The sequence below is a fragment of the Mytilus trossulus genome, chromosome 8 (genome assembly GCF_036588685.1).
Source record: "Mytilus trossulus isolate FHL-02 chromosome 8, PNRI_Mtr1.1.1.hap1, whole genome shotgun sequence".
Lineage (NCBI taxonomy): Eukaryota > Metazoa > Mollusca > Bivalvia > Mytilida > Mytilidae > Mytilus > Mytilus trossulus.
The window spans coordinates 39710729-39727575 of NC_086380.1; the positions used below are offsets into that span (position 1 = coordinate 39710729).

General features: G+C 31.4%; 1 protein-coding gene across 2 annotated transcripts; it reads right to left on the minus strand.

Annotated features, from left to right (window-relative positions):
• Positions 1 to 705: 705 nt before the first annotated feature.
• On the minus strand, positions 706 to 16552 carry LOC134680933 (uncharacterized). Of its 2 annotated transcripts, none has more exons than XM_063540245.1 (7): positions 16427 to 16552; positions 11051 to 11489; positions 8983 to 9045; positions 8318 to 8539; positions 7241 to 7369; positions 5868 to 6011; positions 706 to 4972 (listed from the first exon to the last, which is right to left on the minus strand). In XM_063540245.1, exons 2-7 carry the CDS (start codon positions 11458 to 11460, stop codon positions 4897 to 4899), a joined length of 1044 nt encoding a protein of 347 aa, XP_063396315.1. In that variant the 5' UTR covers positions 11461 to 11489; positions 16427 to 16552; the 3' UTR covers positions 706 to 4896. The 2 variants fall into 2 exon arrangements, with proteins under 2 accessions (XP_063396315.1, XP_063396314.1); XM_063540244.1 differs by having other exon boundaries at positions 11051 to 11505.
• Between the last annotated feature and the right edge of the window lie 295 nt (positions 16553 to 16847).

Genomic DNA, 16847 nt, shown 5'->3' on the forward strand with positions numbered 1-16847 from the left:
AATAGCATACAATTAAGTACTTGGATGAGAAATCAGAAATTACATCTGACCGTCACAATGTCAACCAAAATTCCATGCGAAATTGAATGCAAAAAGACAAGTTGAAGTTCAGCTATGAAATTCCTGTATCTTCTTCACGGTAAGTTTATTACTCTTTGTTAAATCGAAAAATTAAAACCGTTTAATATTAATGTTATAAAACTGGCTTTTTCTGTATTGGTCCTGTTGTAGCTGTATAATTGTGGATCCGGAATCGAAGACTGTTCTTGAATAAATTGCCTTAGTTGGTTAATAAAAGTATCAATATATGGAATTTTTCATATTGGCCCTGTAACATCCCCTTGATATTAATAATGGCCTCCGACAGTTGTAATGGCCCTCGGCGTTGGCTCAGGGCCATTACAACCATCCTTGGCCATTATTTTACTCGGGCATGTTACAGGGCCAATATGAAAAAGTCCATACATTAATACTATATTTTAAAAATAACAAAGTTGCTTACTTTAAATATGTTTTATTTTCATTTCTTCATTGCTGTAACAACAATAAAACATTAATAAACAATGAAATACATTGTAAACAATGAAATTCATTATAAACAATGAAATACATTGTAAACAATGAAATACATTATAAACAATGAAATACATTATAAACAATGAAATACATTGTAATGACAAGTTTTATTTACAAAACAGTCTGGTTACTCAACTGGTTTTTCCTTGTAATTAAGCACATTAATTTTGTCTGAAAGTGCCGGACTAAAGGATGTACTTGGGTGAAATTAAAAAAAAAATCTAGACTTTCGAATTGATACTTTCAGTCAAAAGAGCATTAGCTAAGGAACAAAATACTGTAAACAAACTTAGTTGCGCAAGCAATTTATTTTTGCGACTTTTGCGAGTTGAAAAATAAAGTGAAATTAAATTGTTGTGAATATGTTTTACTTAGATCTTTCCCTATCAAACTACATCAAGTAAATTAGAAAATCGCGAAACTAAATCGCCGTGAATTAGACTAGCTGGGGATAAACGTGAAAAAAAGTATCCACCAAAATTAGTTGGTTTACAGTAATCTAAACATATTAATAGGTTATAGAACTCCTTTTCAAGATATTTTTGAAAAATACCGTACATTCTTGCATTGGTAGTATTTGGGCATCAAATCATATCCAAGAAATCTAGAATCTGCTTAAGGTTTGGTAAAAAGTCTTTTATGATCTATTGAAGTCTTCTTTATAAAAAGAAAAATGGGTGTTGTGGGGCAAACTATTTCACCCTCTAGGTAGGAAACACTCAAAGGAGTTTGAACATCTGACAGAAATTCCTAAACCTTACCTACATGTAAGTGCATCCTTAAATGACTAATGACTTCAATAGTCTAAGAAATATAATTATATAATTATCATGATTATAAAACAAAGGTTAATCAATATTAATTCAAAAGTATCAATTCATGACAACAAAATAATAACATGCACATGAAAAGACTAAAAGCAAATTTAAAAGAATCAAAAGTCAAAGTTGAGGTCTTCAACAGAGAAAAAATCTCCACAAACTATATGTTCTTTGCTACCCTAGTGAAAAAATGTCTCATAAAATACTATAAACCAACTTATTTTGGCAAAAACTTTACTTTGGCAAATACTTTATTTTGTGTACAGCCCTTTCTAGCTGACCTAGCTGCAATTTAATCTCACTATTTTCTAGTTCAACTTAATGTAGTTTGATAAGGAAAGTTTTAAATTTTTTGCAATTATCTATATTCGCATTATTTTTCTTCATGTCGAAGGTCGCTAAAATAAATTGGTTGCAAAAATAAATTAGTTTAGAGGATTGATTCCCATGCTCATATAAATATTTAGGAATAACCTTGTCAGGTATATTTGGGAACCAAAATGGACTAATGAGCCACCAAATTATATTTTTAAAATAGACTGTTCCAGTAATTTAGGTATTTAAGTCCAGCCAAACTGTATGAAATTTATGCAGTAATTAATATTTGGGAATAAAGTTCAATATTCAAAGACCTTTGATTAATTTGTTTTAGTACAATATTTTGCCAAGATCTAATCTGTTTTATATAACAGTGTTGTTCTATTACAGCTCTATAACTTTTGGTGGATTCAGAAATTAATTGCATGCACTTATGATTGCGAAATCTAATCAATGAGATTGCAAAAATTTTATAATGGGGAAATTACTAATGTAGGTGATCATTATTGCGAACATGATGTTATAATTTTCACATTAATAAAAAAAATATCGCAATAACTTAGAATTAATAGTACTTTAAACAACTTTAATAAAGATGTTAAAATTCTTGTTATTGAAATAACAACTATTTCACACAATGGCTGGATATCTTGATAATAAGTAATGCTTTTTTCAATAAGGACTATTCCAGAATGATTTGTACATGTTTACGGACGGAAGCGACCAAATACTAATAACCATGGGATAGGGAGTTTTAAAACAAGTTTTCACACAAATACAAAAGTAGTGTTAGTTATCTGAAAGATTGCAAGGTTTCATTAAGTGCCAGTCTTTGTTAGAATTTTGCAATTTAAAAGAATTTCAAAGCAAGGCAGAAAAAAAGCATTGACCTAACTATCCTATTTTGAAAATATCTGTAACCTGAATTAGAAAAAGAAGGTTTTTTGTTTTTACATGTCTAGTAATTTGTGAAATCTTTAGATAATTTTTGTTCAAAATGATATCAAATTGCAGAGTAATCTCCCCATAATTGTTAATTTCTAGTGGATTTTAACCAAATTTATATATCATGGAATTCCAGAACAAGAAAAGGAAACATGTTATATCTGTGTACCATTATACATGTACATTCTGAACTAAAATTAATTTAAGCTTGAATAGGTTTTTGTTTGTTATGCTTTCAATTCACTACTGTCTGAAGCTTTTGCAGATTGGCACTTTAGCAATAAACATCTTGTCCAAATCAGAAAGGTAGTGAAAATAAAGAGATTAAGCAATAGTTAGAAATTGGATGCAATTAAACATCAATTAGACTGAAAGTCACAAATGTTATGATATCTAAATATTTCTAAGAAGATAATAGCACTTCACATTATATCTTAAAACTGAGCATTTGGCTACAAAAGAGGGTTACCTGATCATGATTAATAGCAGGCACATTTATGGGGTAATTAACAATCAACTGGTACCATAGGCAGATCCAGGGAGGGCCAGGGCCCCCCCCTTTTGTTGGAAAAATTTGGTTGATTATATAGGAAATCACTAAAGCATGACTGCAGCGGGGCCCCCTTAGGTCAGTCAGCAGGCCCCCTCTTAGGAAAAGTTCTGGATCCGCCACTGGGCTTATTCAGCTGTTATTGTCTTTATGAAAGTTAAAATATGTAAGGTATTGGAAGCCATACAATAATAGACAATTTTGATTTATTTGTTAATGGCTAACTGTCACCAGTGTGAACCTGTATTAATGCTATATAATTGTCACAAATGTTTCAAATGCTGTATGACAATGCATGTTTTATTAAGCTAACAATGAGGCCAGATAAAATATAAAATCACAACATTGGAAAGCCCCTTTCTAAATGCTATAGCAAATTTATAATCAATGAGCAGACAGGTATGAAATTTGATTATGTTTTGCAGTGTGGTTTCATATCTTCACAACTAATGATATTTAATGCCCGCCCACCATTTGTATACATTAATACACATCAATATAAAATATAAACACTGTTCTTTTGTTCCATGATCTCACAGTTTATATACACATAAAAGTCTTAAAACATTGTAAAAAGTAATCTTAACAATACTACTACTGATGGTCATAACTAAGGGCGTTCTAAATAATGTTACCAAAATACTGTGCCCCAACTAATTTTTGTGAGCGATTTAATTTCACAAATTGAAAAATAGTGCTAAATTTTAAAATAAATCATCAAGGGCTTAAAGTAAATTAATGTATCAGCACAAAAAGAATGGTTTACAGTACTGTAAATTGATGTAGAGCTATTCTATAAATACATACTGGTACAAAGGACCCAAGGAAGATAACTTGAAATTGTAACTATGGGTGGATGAGAAATATATGTATTATGTTGGTACAAATTTAAAATGTATGCAGGTCTCTAAAATTGCTTATAAAGGTGGTTTCTCTACGTTAAAATTGCCTTCCTAGGTAGAATGTATGTTTAAATGAAACAGTCCTTAGTTTTGTGATTATCAAGTTTCTGAGGAGAACCATAATACACAAAGTATTTATTTGAACTAGATATATATATATTATTTAGTTTATTCCAACTAGCAAGGGGGCAGTTCTTGCCAACAATATTTTATTTCCTTCTTATATTTTAATATTTTATCTACAAACTGCTTTGGAATAACTCATCAAACAAATTTTCACTACTGTCCAGTGTATATGGCAAGATTTTGTCTTGTCAAGAAATACTCCCTCACCATTGATGGATTCAGTTGGGGTTTAGCAGGTTAACACCTCATCCTTTGGAGCGAAAAAAAAAGAATTTTTAGAAACAATTTTTAACTTTTTTTTTTCTGAAGGCTATTTTCAAAATTTAGAACCCTTTCTATAAAATCTAAAGCTGCCACTGCTCACAATGAGCTGTGACCATCAGAAGTATTATGGTTCTGTTACTGTGGATTCATTTATCTTAGAAGGTACTAATTTCCGTGGATTGATAAAATCTTGCAATTTTGTGGATATTTGTTTTGCCGAAGTCTGAATACAATATGGAAAATTTGTAAATATTTGAACAATGATAATGTACCTACAAATCCACCAAAATTAGTATCCCACAAATATGAATGAATCCATGGTATGTTACGGTTTATCTCTAATAATAGTACAATAATTTAGCTGTTAATTGCAGTCCCTAAAACTAGACATGTTTCATAAATCCATATCATCGTCATATGTTTCCATACAGCTTTCGGCTTCCATGTCTTTTGATGAATTGCTATCTACACTATAAAACATCAAAGGTAAATGTTATTAACATATAGTTAAAAAAAAATTAAGCGAGACAGATATATAAACTTTGAAACATAAATAAAATTTTCAATAGTTTTTTTGTATGTACTGGGTTCTTTTCTGAAGTGTGTTATAATCAACACTGGTCTTTTTCAGTTTATAGTGATGATGTTATGTAGAGATATTGGAAAATAAGCTCCAGGGATCATTTTGTTACTTGATGATCAGTGAATTGTCAGGAAACTTATATATGAATCTACTAATTTTACCTTTCTACTATATTGTTATTCCTGTTTTAATCTTAAGGATCTAACGGCTATAAAATGTAAACTTGGCATTTAGCAGCTAATAAATATCCTCACACAATCAAAATTAGGTTGAGTATTTTGAAAAACATTTATCTGTGTCATAGATGACCGACCTCACATATATATGTCTAAATTATTGTAACCACAATCCTGTCCTTTTCATAGATGTGACATAAAAAAATTAAACTGATTATTCAATTTGTCCTTAAAATGCATTTCACGATGGATGCCACATGTGGAACAGGATCTGCTTACTCTTCCAGAGCACCTGAGATCACCCCAAGTTTTTGGTGGGGTTCGTGTTGCTTAGTCCATAGTTTTCTATGTTGTGTCTTTTGTACTATTATTTGTCTGTTTGTCTTTCTCTATAGATCTACGAGTTTGACTCTCCCTCTGGTATCTTTCGTCCCTCTTTTGGAATAGCATCTGCTTACCCATGCTGGAGCTCAAGTTTTTGGTAGGGTTCCTGTTGCTCATTTGTAAGTTTCTAGGAAGTGTATTGCTGACATGCTTGTCAAATATTTCCCATTGAACATGAAAAAAAAATCAATCTTCAAATAAAACTATGTATTACTACCATACCTAATTTGAAGAGGTGGTGACACTAATGGTTGCTGTGACGACGTTGTGACTGGTGTACTAGATGTGTCTTTGATTACTGTTACTGATTCTGTAGTAAAACCACCAGGACTCTTCCATAGCACAACCTCCATACATGGCTTTTGACTGTAAATCATTAAATTACAAACATTTGGTTTATGGAACGAGACAATGTTTAGATTATATCTTTCAATGACAAATCTTAATACTTAGATATATAGGAAGATGTGGTATGAGTGCCAATGAGACAACTCTCCATCCAATTCACAATTTAAAAAAGTAAACAAGTATAGGTCAATGTACGGCCTTCAACACGGAGCCTTGGTTCACACCGATCAACAAGCTATAAAGGGCCTCAAAATTACTAATGTAAAACCATTCAAACCGGAAAACCAAAGGTCTAATAGCTATTAAATATTAAATGCTTCAATATTTGACATTTTTTCCTTTTTAAAAAAACTTCCTATTTCAAACATTATCCAGCACTATAGGTGCCTTAAGCTGAAATTCGTAGTGGTTATCGGAAAAATAATCTAAACTGTCAATCAGGTTCACTCATGATATAGTTTTTCACTATCCATTCATAAATCGCAAAAAGAAAGACTACTACTGACCTACCTTTTAAGTGATTGCACTGTGATAATCCTGATCATCACATTTTCCAAGACTATTTTGAATGGTGGAATCTGCCATTGTTTTTACCGGAAGTGTTTCCATGGAGTTCAATTTCATAAAATAGGCATAAAGTGCAGGAAACTTAATCACATCAATGAAAAGAACATTACAGAAAACTTCAAAAGTGAAATGAGTCATATGTAAACAAATGATCCTCATAGAAACAAAGATGGCATAATAACAATAGAAAACATTCTGGAAAATGTGAAGGTCAGGATTATTACAGTGCGATCACTTAAAAGGTAGGTCAGTAGTGGTTTTTCTTTTGACGATTTATGAATGGAATGTGAAAAACTATATCTCGAGTGAACACGATTGATAGTTTAGATTATTTTCACCGATAACCCCTAAGAATTTCAGCTGAAGGCCACTATAGCTAAGGGGTAAAATTGACAGTTATATTCATACGAATTCAAAGAGGTTAAATTATTCACTTGCAAGTAAATAATTCATCATAGATGTTTATTAGCCTATTATGGCAAAATTGAACCATGCTGGATACAAAAAGTAAATTATCATTTCACATTATCAGTTTCATTACTGGTTGAACATTTTTTGTAATTTCTTGTAGCTAATCCTTCTTAAAGACTATTTTGCAAATTAAAACTAATCCCTTTACTGCGACTTACAAATTATCTAGTATTTTCTGTGGTATAAGAGGTTGTGACCCAGTGACTTACAAATTATCTAGTATTTTCTGTGGTATAAGAGGTTGTGACTCCAGGATATTTTTTGCTATACTTTCTGTTATATGAACTTTCACTCCATCTTCATCTGGAAGATCATCATCTTCTGATTCTGAGTTTAATCTGAAATTTGAATAAATACAAGTATGAAATGATTACAAACAAAACAACTTGTAGCAACCTGTAATTTGTTTTTTAATTATCCAACATCTGGGTTCATAATTAAGAGCATATTGTACAGTGGTTGTCATTTACTAGTGTGGTTCATAGATGTTTCTTGTTTTTGTATGGAATGACTGTTGGTTTTCATGTAGGAATTGTTTATCACTAGCTATTTTGGGGCCTATTATATCTTGCTGTTTGGTTTATGTCAAGTTTCTGTGTTGAAGGTTGTACTTTGAGTTTTGATTATTTATTTTCTATACATTGTGACTTGAATAGAGAGTTGTCTCATCGGCACTCATACCACATCTTCTTATCTATATTCTTAATGCATAGATATAACTTTGTTGACATCTACCATTTGTAGATGTCTGATGTAAGAAGGCTTGAATATACTTTTGAGATGAAGAGCAGGAATACATTAGTATGTGTCTATGTTTTGGGTTTGGGTTTGGTCAACATGGTCAAGCTTAAGTGTTTTTAGAGGATTTATGCTTGCATTCATAATTAAAATCTTTGACATTGCATAATGAGCACCAGAAATGCTTTATTCTTTCATAATACTATAATATAAGATGTAGTAAAAGGAAAATCACTTCTATATTTCCGTAGGTAAAGTAAATTCAGAAATTTTTGCGATGTTTTTATCATTGTGATAATGGGTGCCTGAAAGAATTAAACAAAAAATATTATCTAAAACTAAAACTTTTTGTAACCAGCATTTTTTTTTTTAAATTGTGATACTTAAAATATTAATCTTGTAATTTTTTTTAAAAATTGTTCAACAATCACCATAATAAATGCACGCATAAATTTCTGAATTAACAGTATCTAAAGTGATTTAAAAAAGATGTTCTCTAGATCAATTTCAAAAAGAATGCTAAAATGGATAGTGCTACATTTCCTGACCTGTTTTCTATTTCCCTGAATCTTTCCCATCCCCCAGACATTGTTGAACAAGTTGTACTGGATGTAGTCATGTCAGTTAAGTCATAGTCAAGAGCTGGTTGGAACTGGTACTCTGTTCTTTCACTACCACTAGGGGAACCAGTATTCATTAGAGATAACCCTTCCATTCTGGCAACCATTTTCTCAGCTGTAACTCTACATTTTGAATTTGGTGCTTCTTTTCTGAAATGAAATGTGTAATTTTGAGATTGACAAAAAAAATAATCTATGTGTCAGTAAAAGAATGAAACTGTTGGCATTTTAAATCGAACTTTTTCATTCAGATGTAAATTTTGTAACTTGAAAAAGTATCTGTCCAAGTTGTGTAACATGTACACTTCATGATAGTTTGTCAAACATGACAAAGTTATATAGATGTCAAATATTTTTTTTACAAACAATACTTGTTATGTCATGTATGTCAACTACTAAAATAGCCAAATAAGTATAACAAAATCTGTCATCATACCACACTAATTACATCACGAGGTTTTATCTAAATGTATATGTTTAAATCTTGTTGAAACCACTTTTTTGCCTACCAGTATTGACAATCTATTTTTGCATGGACATATTCAAAACTTCCAATTTAACAATTTTTTTACAGATGCTTTTAAAAAACTTACTCTATATCTACTGAGTGCCGACGTTTTGGTCGATTTGGTGTGGTACTGCATGATGGTATACTACTACAATAAAAATCAACCAATCAGAATAAAGATATTTTTTAATATAAGTAACTATTAAAGTAGCACTAGCTACGATATATATAAAAAAATAAAGTATGATTTTTTTTAAATTAATCATTAATTAAATTGGAATAATGAAATAATAATTTGCTTTTGGCAATCAATTTGCTTTAATTTTGTTGAAATAAGCGATTATACATAATTTTTGACTGATTCACTTGCAAGTGAATACGTCATCATCATTCTAACCGGTATTCATGTGACCTTCAATTTAACATCTAGCTAGAGACTGACAACGCATGCATTGTACGTGAACTGGTTATTTAAAGAAAAAAAATGTCAACAATGAAAGTGAAACTACGGTAAATCATTTGATTACTAATTCGATCCACATAAATCATTCTTATTCGGTTAAAAACAATGAGAAACTTATATTTTTAATCTATAAATTCAAATCAAACAAACCTATAAAACTCCAATTGCACGTGCTGGTTTAACCTATTCATATCTTTATTTGTGTTTACATCGCTTATATGGTCATCTGAGGTCAAATCGATAGTTAATTAGATGGCATCTGGATTTAAATACACACGAAACGAACCTACATATCATCTACCCCATGCTCTGTAAACTGTTTATTTTTAACGTTTGATAGATTGGATCAATGTTTTACATTGTTATTAATCAAATATGAGAATTTGAGTCAAATTGGTGACCATGAATTTGACAGCTAGTGCCCCTTTAACATAACAAAATAGATTTAAATATATACACACATGGTCATTTTCCATCTGTAAACAATAATCTATATCAATAGATATATGATTGTAACATATATACACTTTTGTTGTTCTGACAGCTACTGTGGATTAATTCTTTTTCATTGATTACCAAATTTCTTATATTTCAAGGGTGCATGTGAAGCTCAAATTTAAATGTTCAACAAATTACAAATTTTCCATAGGCTTGTATGCAGACTTTGGCAGAACCACCAAATTAAATGTCCAGGAAAGTATAAGTTTTGTTCAATCCACGAAAATTGGTAACCACAAAAAAAAATGAATTCACATTATTGTATAATAGATATAGGAAGATGTGGTGTGAGTGCCAATGAGACAACTCTCCATCCAAACAACAATTCAAAAATTAAACCATTATAGGTTAAAGTACGGCCTTCAACACGGTACATTTGTTGTTCATAGTGTTAACATTGTATGTCTGTTTTATGGTCTATGCTTTCAGACATCTCAGATAAAATATTGAATCTCTTGATGTTGATCATGTTGATGTCAACATTCAGATTGCATCTATAAAAAAAAAGCTTAAGATTTTAAAGAACTACGTGCACCATTACATGATTACAAATAATTGTTGTAAGCAACTTTAGCTATTTGAGTTAAAATTGAGAATGGAAATGGGGAATGTGTCAAAGAGACAACAACCCGACCAAAAAAAAAAACTACAGCAGAAGGTCACAAACAGGTATTCAATGTAGCGAGAAATTCCCGCACACAGAGGCTTCCTTCAGCTGGCCCCTAAACAAATATATACTAGTTCAGTGATAATGAACGTCATTCTAATTGTCTTCACTTGCATTCTTTAAAAAAAAAACTAACTTATAAACTATGAATCATGCAACAAAATATTTTTTGTCATTTCAATAGTATTTATTGTCTGAACAAAAGAAAAAAACCTTTGTTCATTTCAATATTGCTTAGGATTGATGTGATTTGCTATTTCTTTGACATATACTTGTACATGATATACCCTTCATTTCCTTTTCTCATATAAAAATTTCCTATTTCTACATTCAAGAATCAACAGATTGTACTTTTTCATAATGAATTTGATATTCTCAGTCATACTAAAAAGGTAGATCAAACTAACTCCCAACTATGAGGTTCTGCACAGTAATAGCTCATTCTTAAAAGTCCACATTTTATAAGACAATGTAAGGAAGCTTAAGGCAAATGTACTAGTTCTAATTAATTAAGACAATACATACCTGTAAATACTAAATGAAGGTACAGACATGGTTGGTATGGCTGTAAATGTAGTTATTCCAAAGCTAGTAGTAGGTGCAGTCCAATTTTCTGTCCATGGCATCCGACTAGGTACTGAATGTTGCCATGACGCCCCAAATCCAGGCACCATACCCTGCTGACTAATTGGGATAGAATAGAGTCCTCTTGGTTGGTGGGTGTGGCCTATTTGGCCCAAGGTATATGAACTGGCCCGGGTTGGGACAGCAAATGTGAATTGAGCTCCCTGATTGGTTGATGGCAGACGACACCTCTGTAAGTATCCATTGTTTCCTTGGTTACTAAACTGTCCAATATCAGGCAGGTAGTTATTGTTTGAGAACATATCAATTCCTGGGTTTTCAGTTATGTCAGACATTGTGTTACATACCATTCTTACAACATTTCTTCTTTCACATTGGTCTAAAAAAATAATAAGCTGCAAATCAAAAATTAATTAATTGATTGATGGTTTACAATTTAAATAAACATTCAGTCAGGGGTACTACTTGTACAAGTTATTTTTATTTACATGTACTTGAAGAAGTAAAAAAATATATGCACACATAACATGCATAAGTAAATAAATAATGTTTGAATTATAATCTCCCCTTAATGTTCTTAAAAATTTACTTGTATAAGTAATTTTTTCTTACAATCCCACAAAATTCTTCAAGTTTTGAGATTTTAATTCATGCCTTTAATGATTTTTCCCAGGTTTGCTCAAATTTTTTTATTAGAGTTCAATGTTTCATCTCATTAATTCAACAAAGAAACTGATTGTGCAAAGATCTTAAGTATTTGCGCAGGGTCCAATAAATGAAGATAGGATGACTATTTTACTTCTACTGTCTATTTTTTTTTTTTACCTATACAAGTAAATAAAATTCACTTGTTTTATAAGAAACCTAAAAGTTAATATTACTTCTTCAAGTAATTAAAAATAACTTGTACAAGTAGTAACCCTGACTGACATTAGTGTAAGTAAAAAATACAAAATTAAAAAAAAATAATAAAAAAAATAACAGAATGTTAATCATTGTTAATCATGTTAATTAATAAATACAATTTACACTTTCAAAATGTTCAGGTTTGCTATAGACACATGTACACGGACTACATTTGTACATTCAGTGAACAAAGGCCTGCCAACTCACTCCACTTGTGAAAAATAGTAAAAGCCCTAATAATTGATAATTGATTGTATACCAAATACATAATGTATGTTAACTATATGGTCTGCAAAAAGTTAAAAAAATAACATAAGGACCTAAGAACTATATTGTTCCCCAGCTATACACATAATATGAGGCAGGCATTACCTGTAAAAGGGGACGAAGTCTGAATGCATTATTCTTTTTTAATTCAAAATTGGTATTATGTTCCTTCTTATATTTTACTAAACTGATAAATATATATTTTACTCAAAGTCTCATTACAAACATGACAAACTGGACCGGAAGAAGGAAGTAGATGTCTGAGGAAAAATTTAAAAAGCATGGAAAATAAAAAGTTAATGATTATGAGTTCATTAGAAGAAAGTTTTTTTTGAGGGAAATATATATGTATTTTTTTTTAAACATAATAACATGAATAGGGCCATTAGTGGACTCTGTCCCCTAAGTATAGACATATCCAATAATTCAACTGGAATTTGAAGAAAAAAGGTGCACACAGTGACCGACGAAAGTGATTTGTTTAAATGCTGTGTGTAGGGTGCTTATGTGTAATGTAAGCAAATTCGAGTGGTTCTCATACTACAGTATAATGTATTGATGTGTTCTACATGCTGTACAGATACATGTATTGTAGCAGTGTGATTGTCCTACAGGCTACAACAGTACAAAGGATGTTTAGATTTGGAAGACGATCACAGGAGTTTTGAAATTTTAGCAATAACGGTGTATAATTATAGTCGAGTTTGAGAGAATCTCTACTGTGATAGTCGAGTTTGACATATTTATACACCGTTATTGCCAACATTATAAACTCATGAGTTCTGTGGCTGTGATGAGATCTACTATACCTTTATACCTTTATACCTTTATACCTTTATCTTCGGGTCGTTTTAAATAAGCCAAAGGCTTCTACTGACCCCTCATCTTGGATTGTCGTATATGCATTTCTCTTCTCATAATTAATATATATATATATAATATATATTAAAACTTATAGTAAAAAACACTTATTTGGGTGTGCGCAGCTGAACGCTTAATTAACACGAACATATGAATTTATAAGGGTTCCAGTTTTCGCCATTTAGTGCAGACTTAAAATTATTTAGAGTCTTTGCCGTCACTGTTAAATCAGACAGGTTATTCCACTGATCCACTACTCTAATTGAAAAAGTATTTAGTCTATGTGTGGTCTTACACTGTTTTTTAAACAGTTTTAATGAGTGACCTCTAGTATTATTAGATGGTGCTAAAGTAAATAGCTTCATCCAGTCGATGTCATCTATACCATGCAACGATTTGTAGACTTGTATCATGTCATTCCTATCCCTACGATATTCCAAAGTTGGCAAACCCAATGAACGTAGCCTGTCTTCATAATTAAGATGACAAATATTTTTCACCAGTTTTGTGGCCCTCCTTTGTACAGATTCCAGTTTACGGATGTCTTTTTTAAGATACGGTGACCAGACGCATGTCGCATATTCAAGCAGCGGACGCACTATTGATTTATAAATAGTAAGAAACATATCTTGATCCATGTAATCAAAAGAATGATGAATAAGAGACAACACTCTCTGCGCTTTGTTATAAATATCACTTATATGTTTTTCAAATTTCAAATTAGACTCGAAAGTTACTCCAAGATCCTTTTCTTCATTCACTGTAGATAATGCAATAAAATTTCCAGATTCATCCAACATGGTATAACGATATTGCAGGTCATTGTCAGGATTAATATGCAATACTTTACATTTAGCAGCATTAAATTTTAATTTCCACATATCTGACCATTCACATAATCTGTCCAAATTTGCCTGTAACTTACTTTGCTCATAATCTGACGAGACTTTAGAATAAACTTTACAATCATCAGCAAAAATTTTCACTATGCCCTCTACTACATCAGGAAGATCATTTATAAATGTTAAGAAAAGAACTGGTCCTAAAACACTTCCCTGAGGTACACCGCTCACAACGTCTGACCATGTTGATGTTGTGTTATTTATACGAACACATTGCTTACGCCCAGATAGAAAACTTTTTATCCAGTTTAAAATGCATCCCTTTATTCCAAGTTTTTCAAGTTTCAAAAATAAACGCTGATGCGGTACAGTATCAAACGCCTTGGAAAAATCAAGGAAAATCGAGTCCAGTGGAAAACCACTATCAATTAATTCTGACCACTCATCCAGAACCTCTAGGAGTTGAGTAACACATGATCTACCAGGACGGAAGCCATATTGACTACTAGTAAAAAGATTGTTTGTAAGAATAAACTTCATAATATTGTCTCTAATAATGGATTCACATATCTTACATACCACTGATGTTAAGCTTACAGGTCTATAATTACCAGGTTTTAGTTTTTTCCCTTTCTTAAATATCGGTGATACTATGGCATTTTTCCAATCGTCTGGAACTTTCCCCTCTTTGATAGACTTATTAAAAATTAGAAACAATGGATAACAAATTGCATGTCTAACTTCATATAAAACTTTCGGATGGAGACCATCAGGTCCTGCAGATTTATCTGTCTTTAATTTATTAAGTTTCTTTATCACATCTTCCTGACAAATATTAATATCATTTAAATAATTGTTCGACACTGAATTAGTATCATAATCTTTCAAGTCCTCCGTTTGAGTAAAAACACTAGTAAAAAACTGATTTAAAACTTCAACTTTGTCAGCAGTACTGGATGCTAAAGTACCATCCGGTTTCTCAAGCGTACCTATTCCTGATCTAGTCTTGAGTTTACTGTTAACATAATTCCAAAACGACTTTACATTAGTCTTTGATTCTAAGGCCACTTTTTGTTCAAAACTAAGTTTGGCATTTTTAACAGTATTTGTACATTCATTGCGATCCTTCACATATTTGATATATGACAAATTATTTCTTGAATATTTATATTTTTTCCATGATTTACGTTTCTTGACAATTGCAGACTTAGTAGCTCTATCCATCCACAAAGGTGGGCTTATAAATTTACGGTCATTTTTCTTCTTCGGAATAAATCTATCAATGTTATCGGACATAACAGTAGAGAAACATTTCCACATTTCATTAATGCTTTTATTATTTAGCAGAACATCCCAGTCAATGTCGTTTAGAGTCTCATTAAAAATCTCATAATTACCTCTAAAATATGAAAAACGATCGCCAGAAGTATTCTCATTATTCAAATAGCAACAAAAATCGAAAGTTATCATGCAATGGTCACTCTTCCCAACTGGCGAATCCATTTGTATAGAGTCTTTGGATATCATATTTTCTTCATTCGTGAAAACCAAATCAAGTAAATTGGCATTTTGACCAGTACGAAAACGTGTCGGTGTACATATATGTTGAAATAGGAAATTGTTTTGCATACACTCATAAAATTTAAAAGGATCTGTGTTAATACCACTTGATACTTCATTATCAACCCATTTGATTTCAGGGTAGTTAAAGTCTCCCATAATTAAATAATGGCTGTACTTTAAGTTACGAGCATGACATATTAAATCATTTAATTTCTTATTATTACAGGATACAGACGACGGACTCCTATAAATACAGCCCAATAACAGTTTATCAGTTCCTTCTAATTTAACTTCACACCACACCGATTCATTAAAAGCAGATTCCGATAAAATGTCAACTTTAAAAGCAGTCAAAGACTTGTGAATATAAATAACTACACCTCTATCCCCCACTTTGTCCGGTAAATACTTTTCATAATCAGCTAGATTTAGCATGGATGATATAGATTTATCCATAGAGTTCTTAGGATATATTTCGCATAAACCTATTATATGTGGCTTTTCAATTGATAAATGTGCCTCAAACTCTGAACGCTTATTTGACAGGGTGTCAACATTTGAAAACAAAACTCTCAACGACTTCAAATTATCCTTCGGAGTAAATTTCTTATCCTCCTTAACTGGTTGGGTATTGGAAATACCTTGCGACATATTTAACTCATTTGTACTGTCATTAACTGTAACTTTAACATAACTATTAACTGGAACAAAATTATCAACATTAACTGTTAACATATTTACATTTGAAGTATCTGAATAATCATTGTTATCATTATGTATCTAATTTTCAACACCTTTGTCTGCTTACAACCGTACCGGGATTCATGTAGAATGTATTTTCCCTGATATACTAAAAGATCATATAACAGATACTTACTACTGCTAATGTATTATGGTATTTAGTTTAAAATCTTTTAATATCACAAAATTCATATTCTGCGAACAAAAAAAAAGTTACCGGAAACGCACAGATTTACATAAAACTTTACTCATCTCGGACTAGACGTGTTAAAAATCCGGAAAACTCTATTGTTGACGGAAAGAACTTCAGCTATCATTCTTGCCAGTATTTGTCAACACTATTTACTCAGAAGAAAAGCACCGACTGCACATGTACCGTTTCCTTCGTCGTATGTAATTCCAATCAGAAACACTATGCATGATGTAAAAAAATGTTTTAAAAGCTACTGCATCAAACATGCTAATTAAAACTGAGTTTCACTGAGTTTAGTTACTATCAATGACGTACGTACAACATGTACGTTGTATAATTATCTATCATGGGGCATTAAAACGTG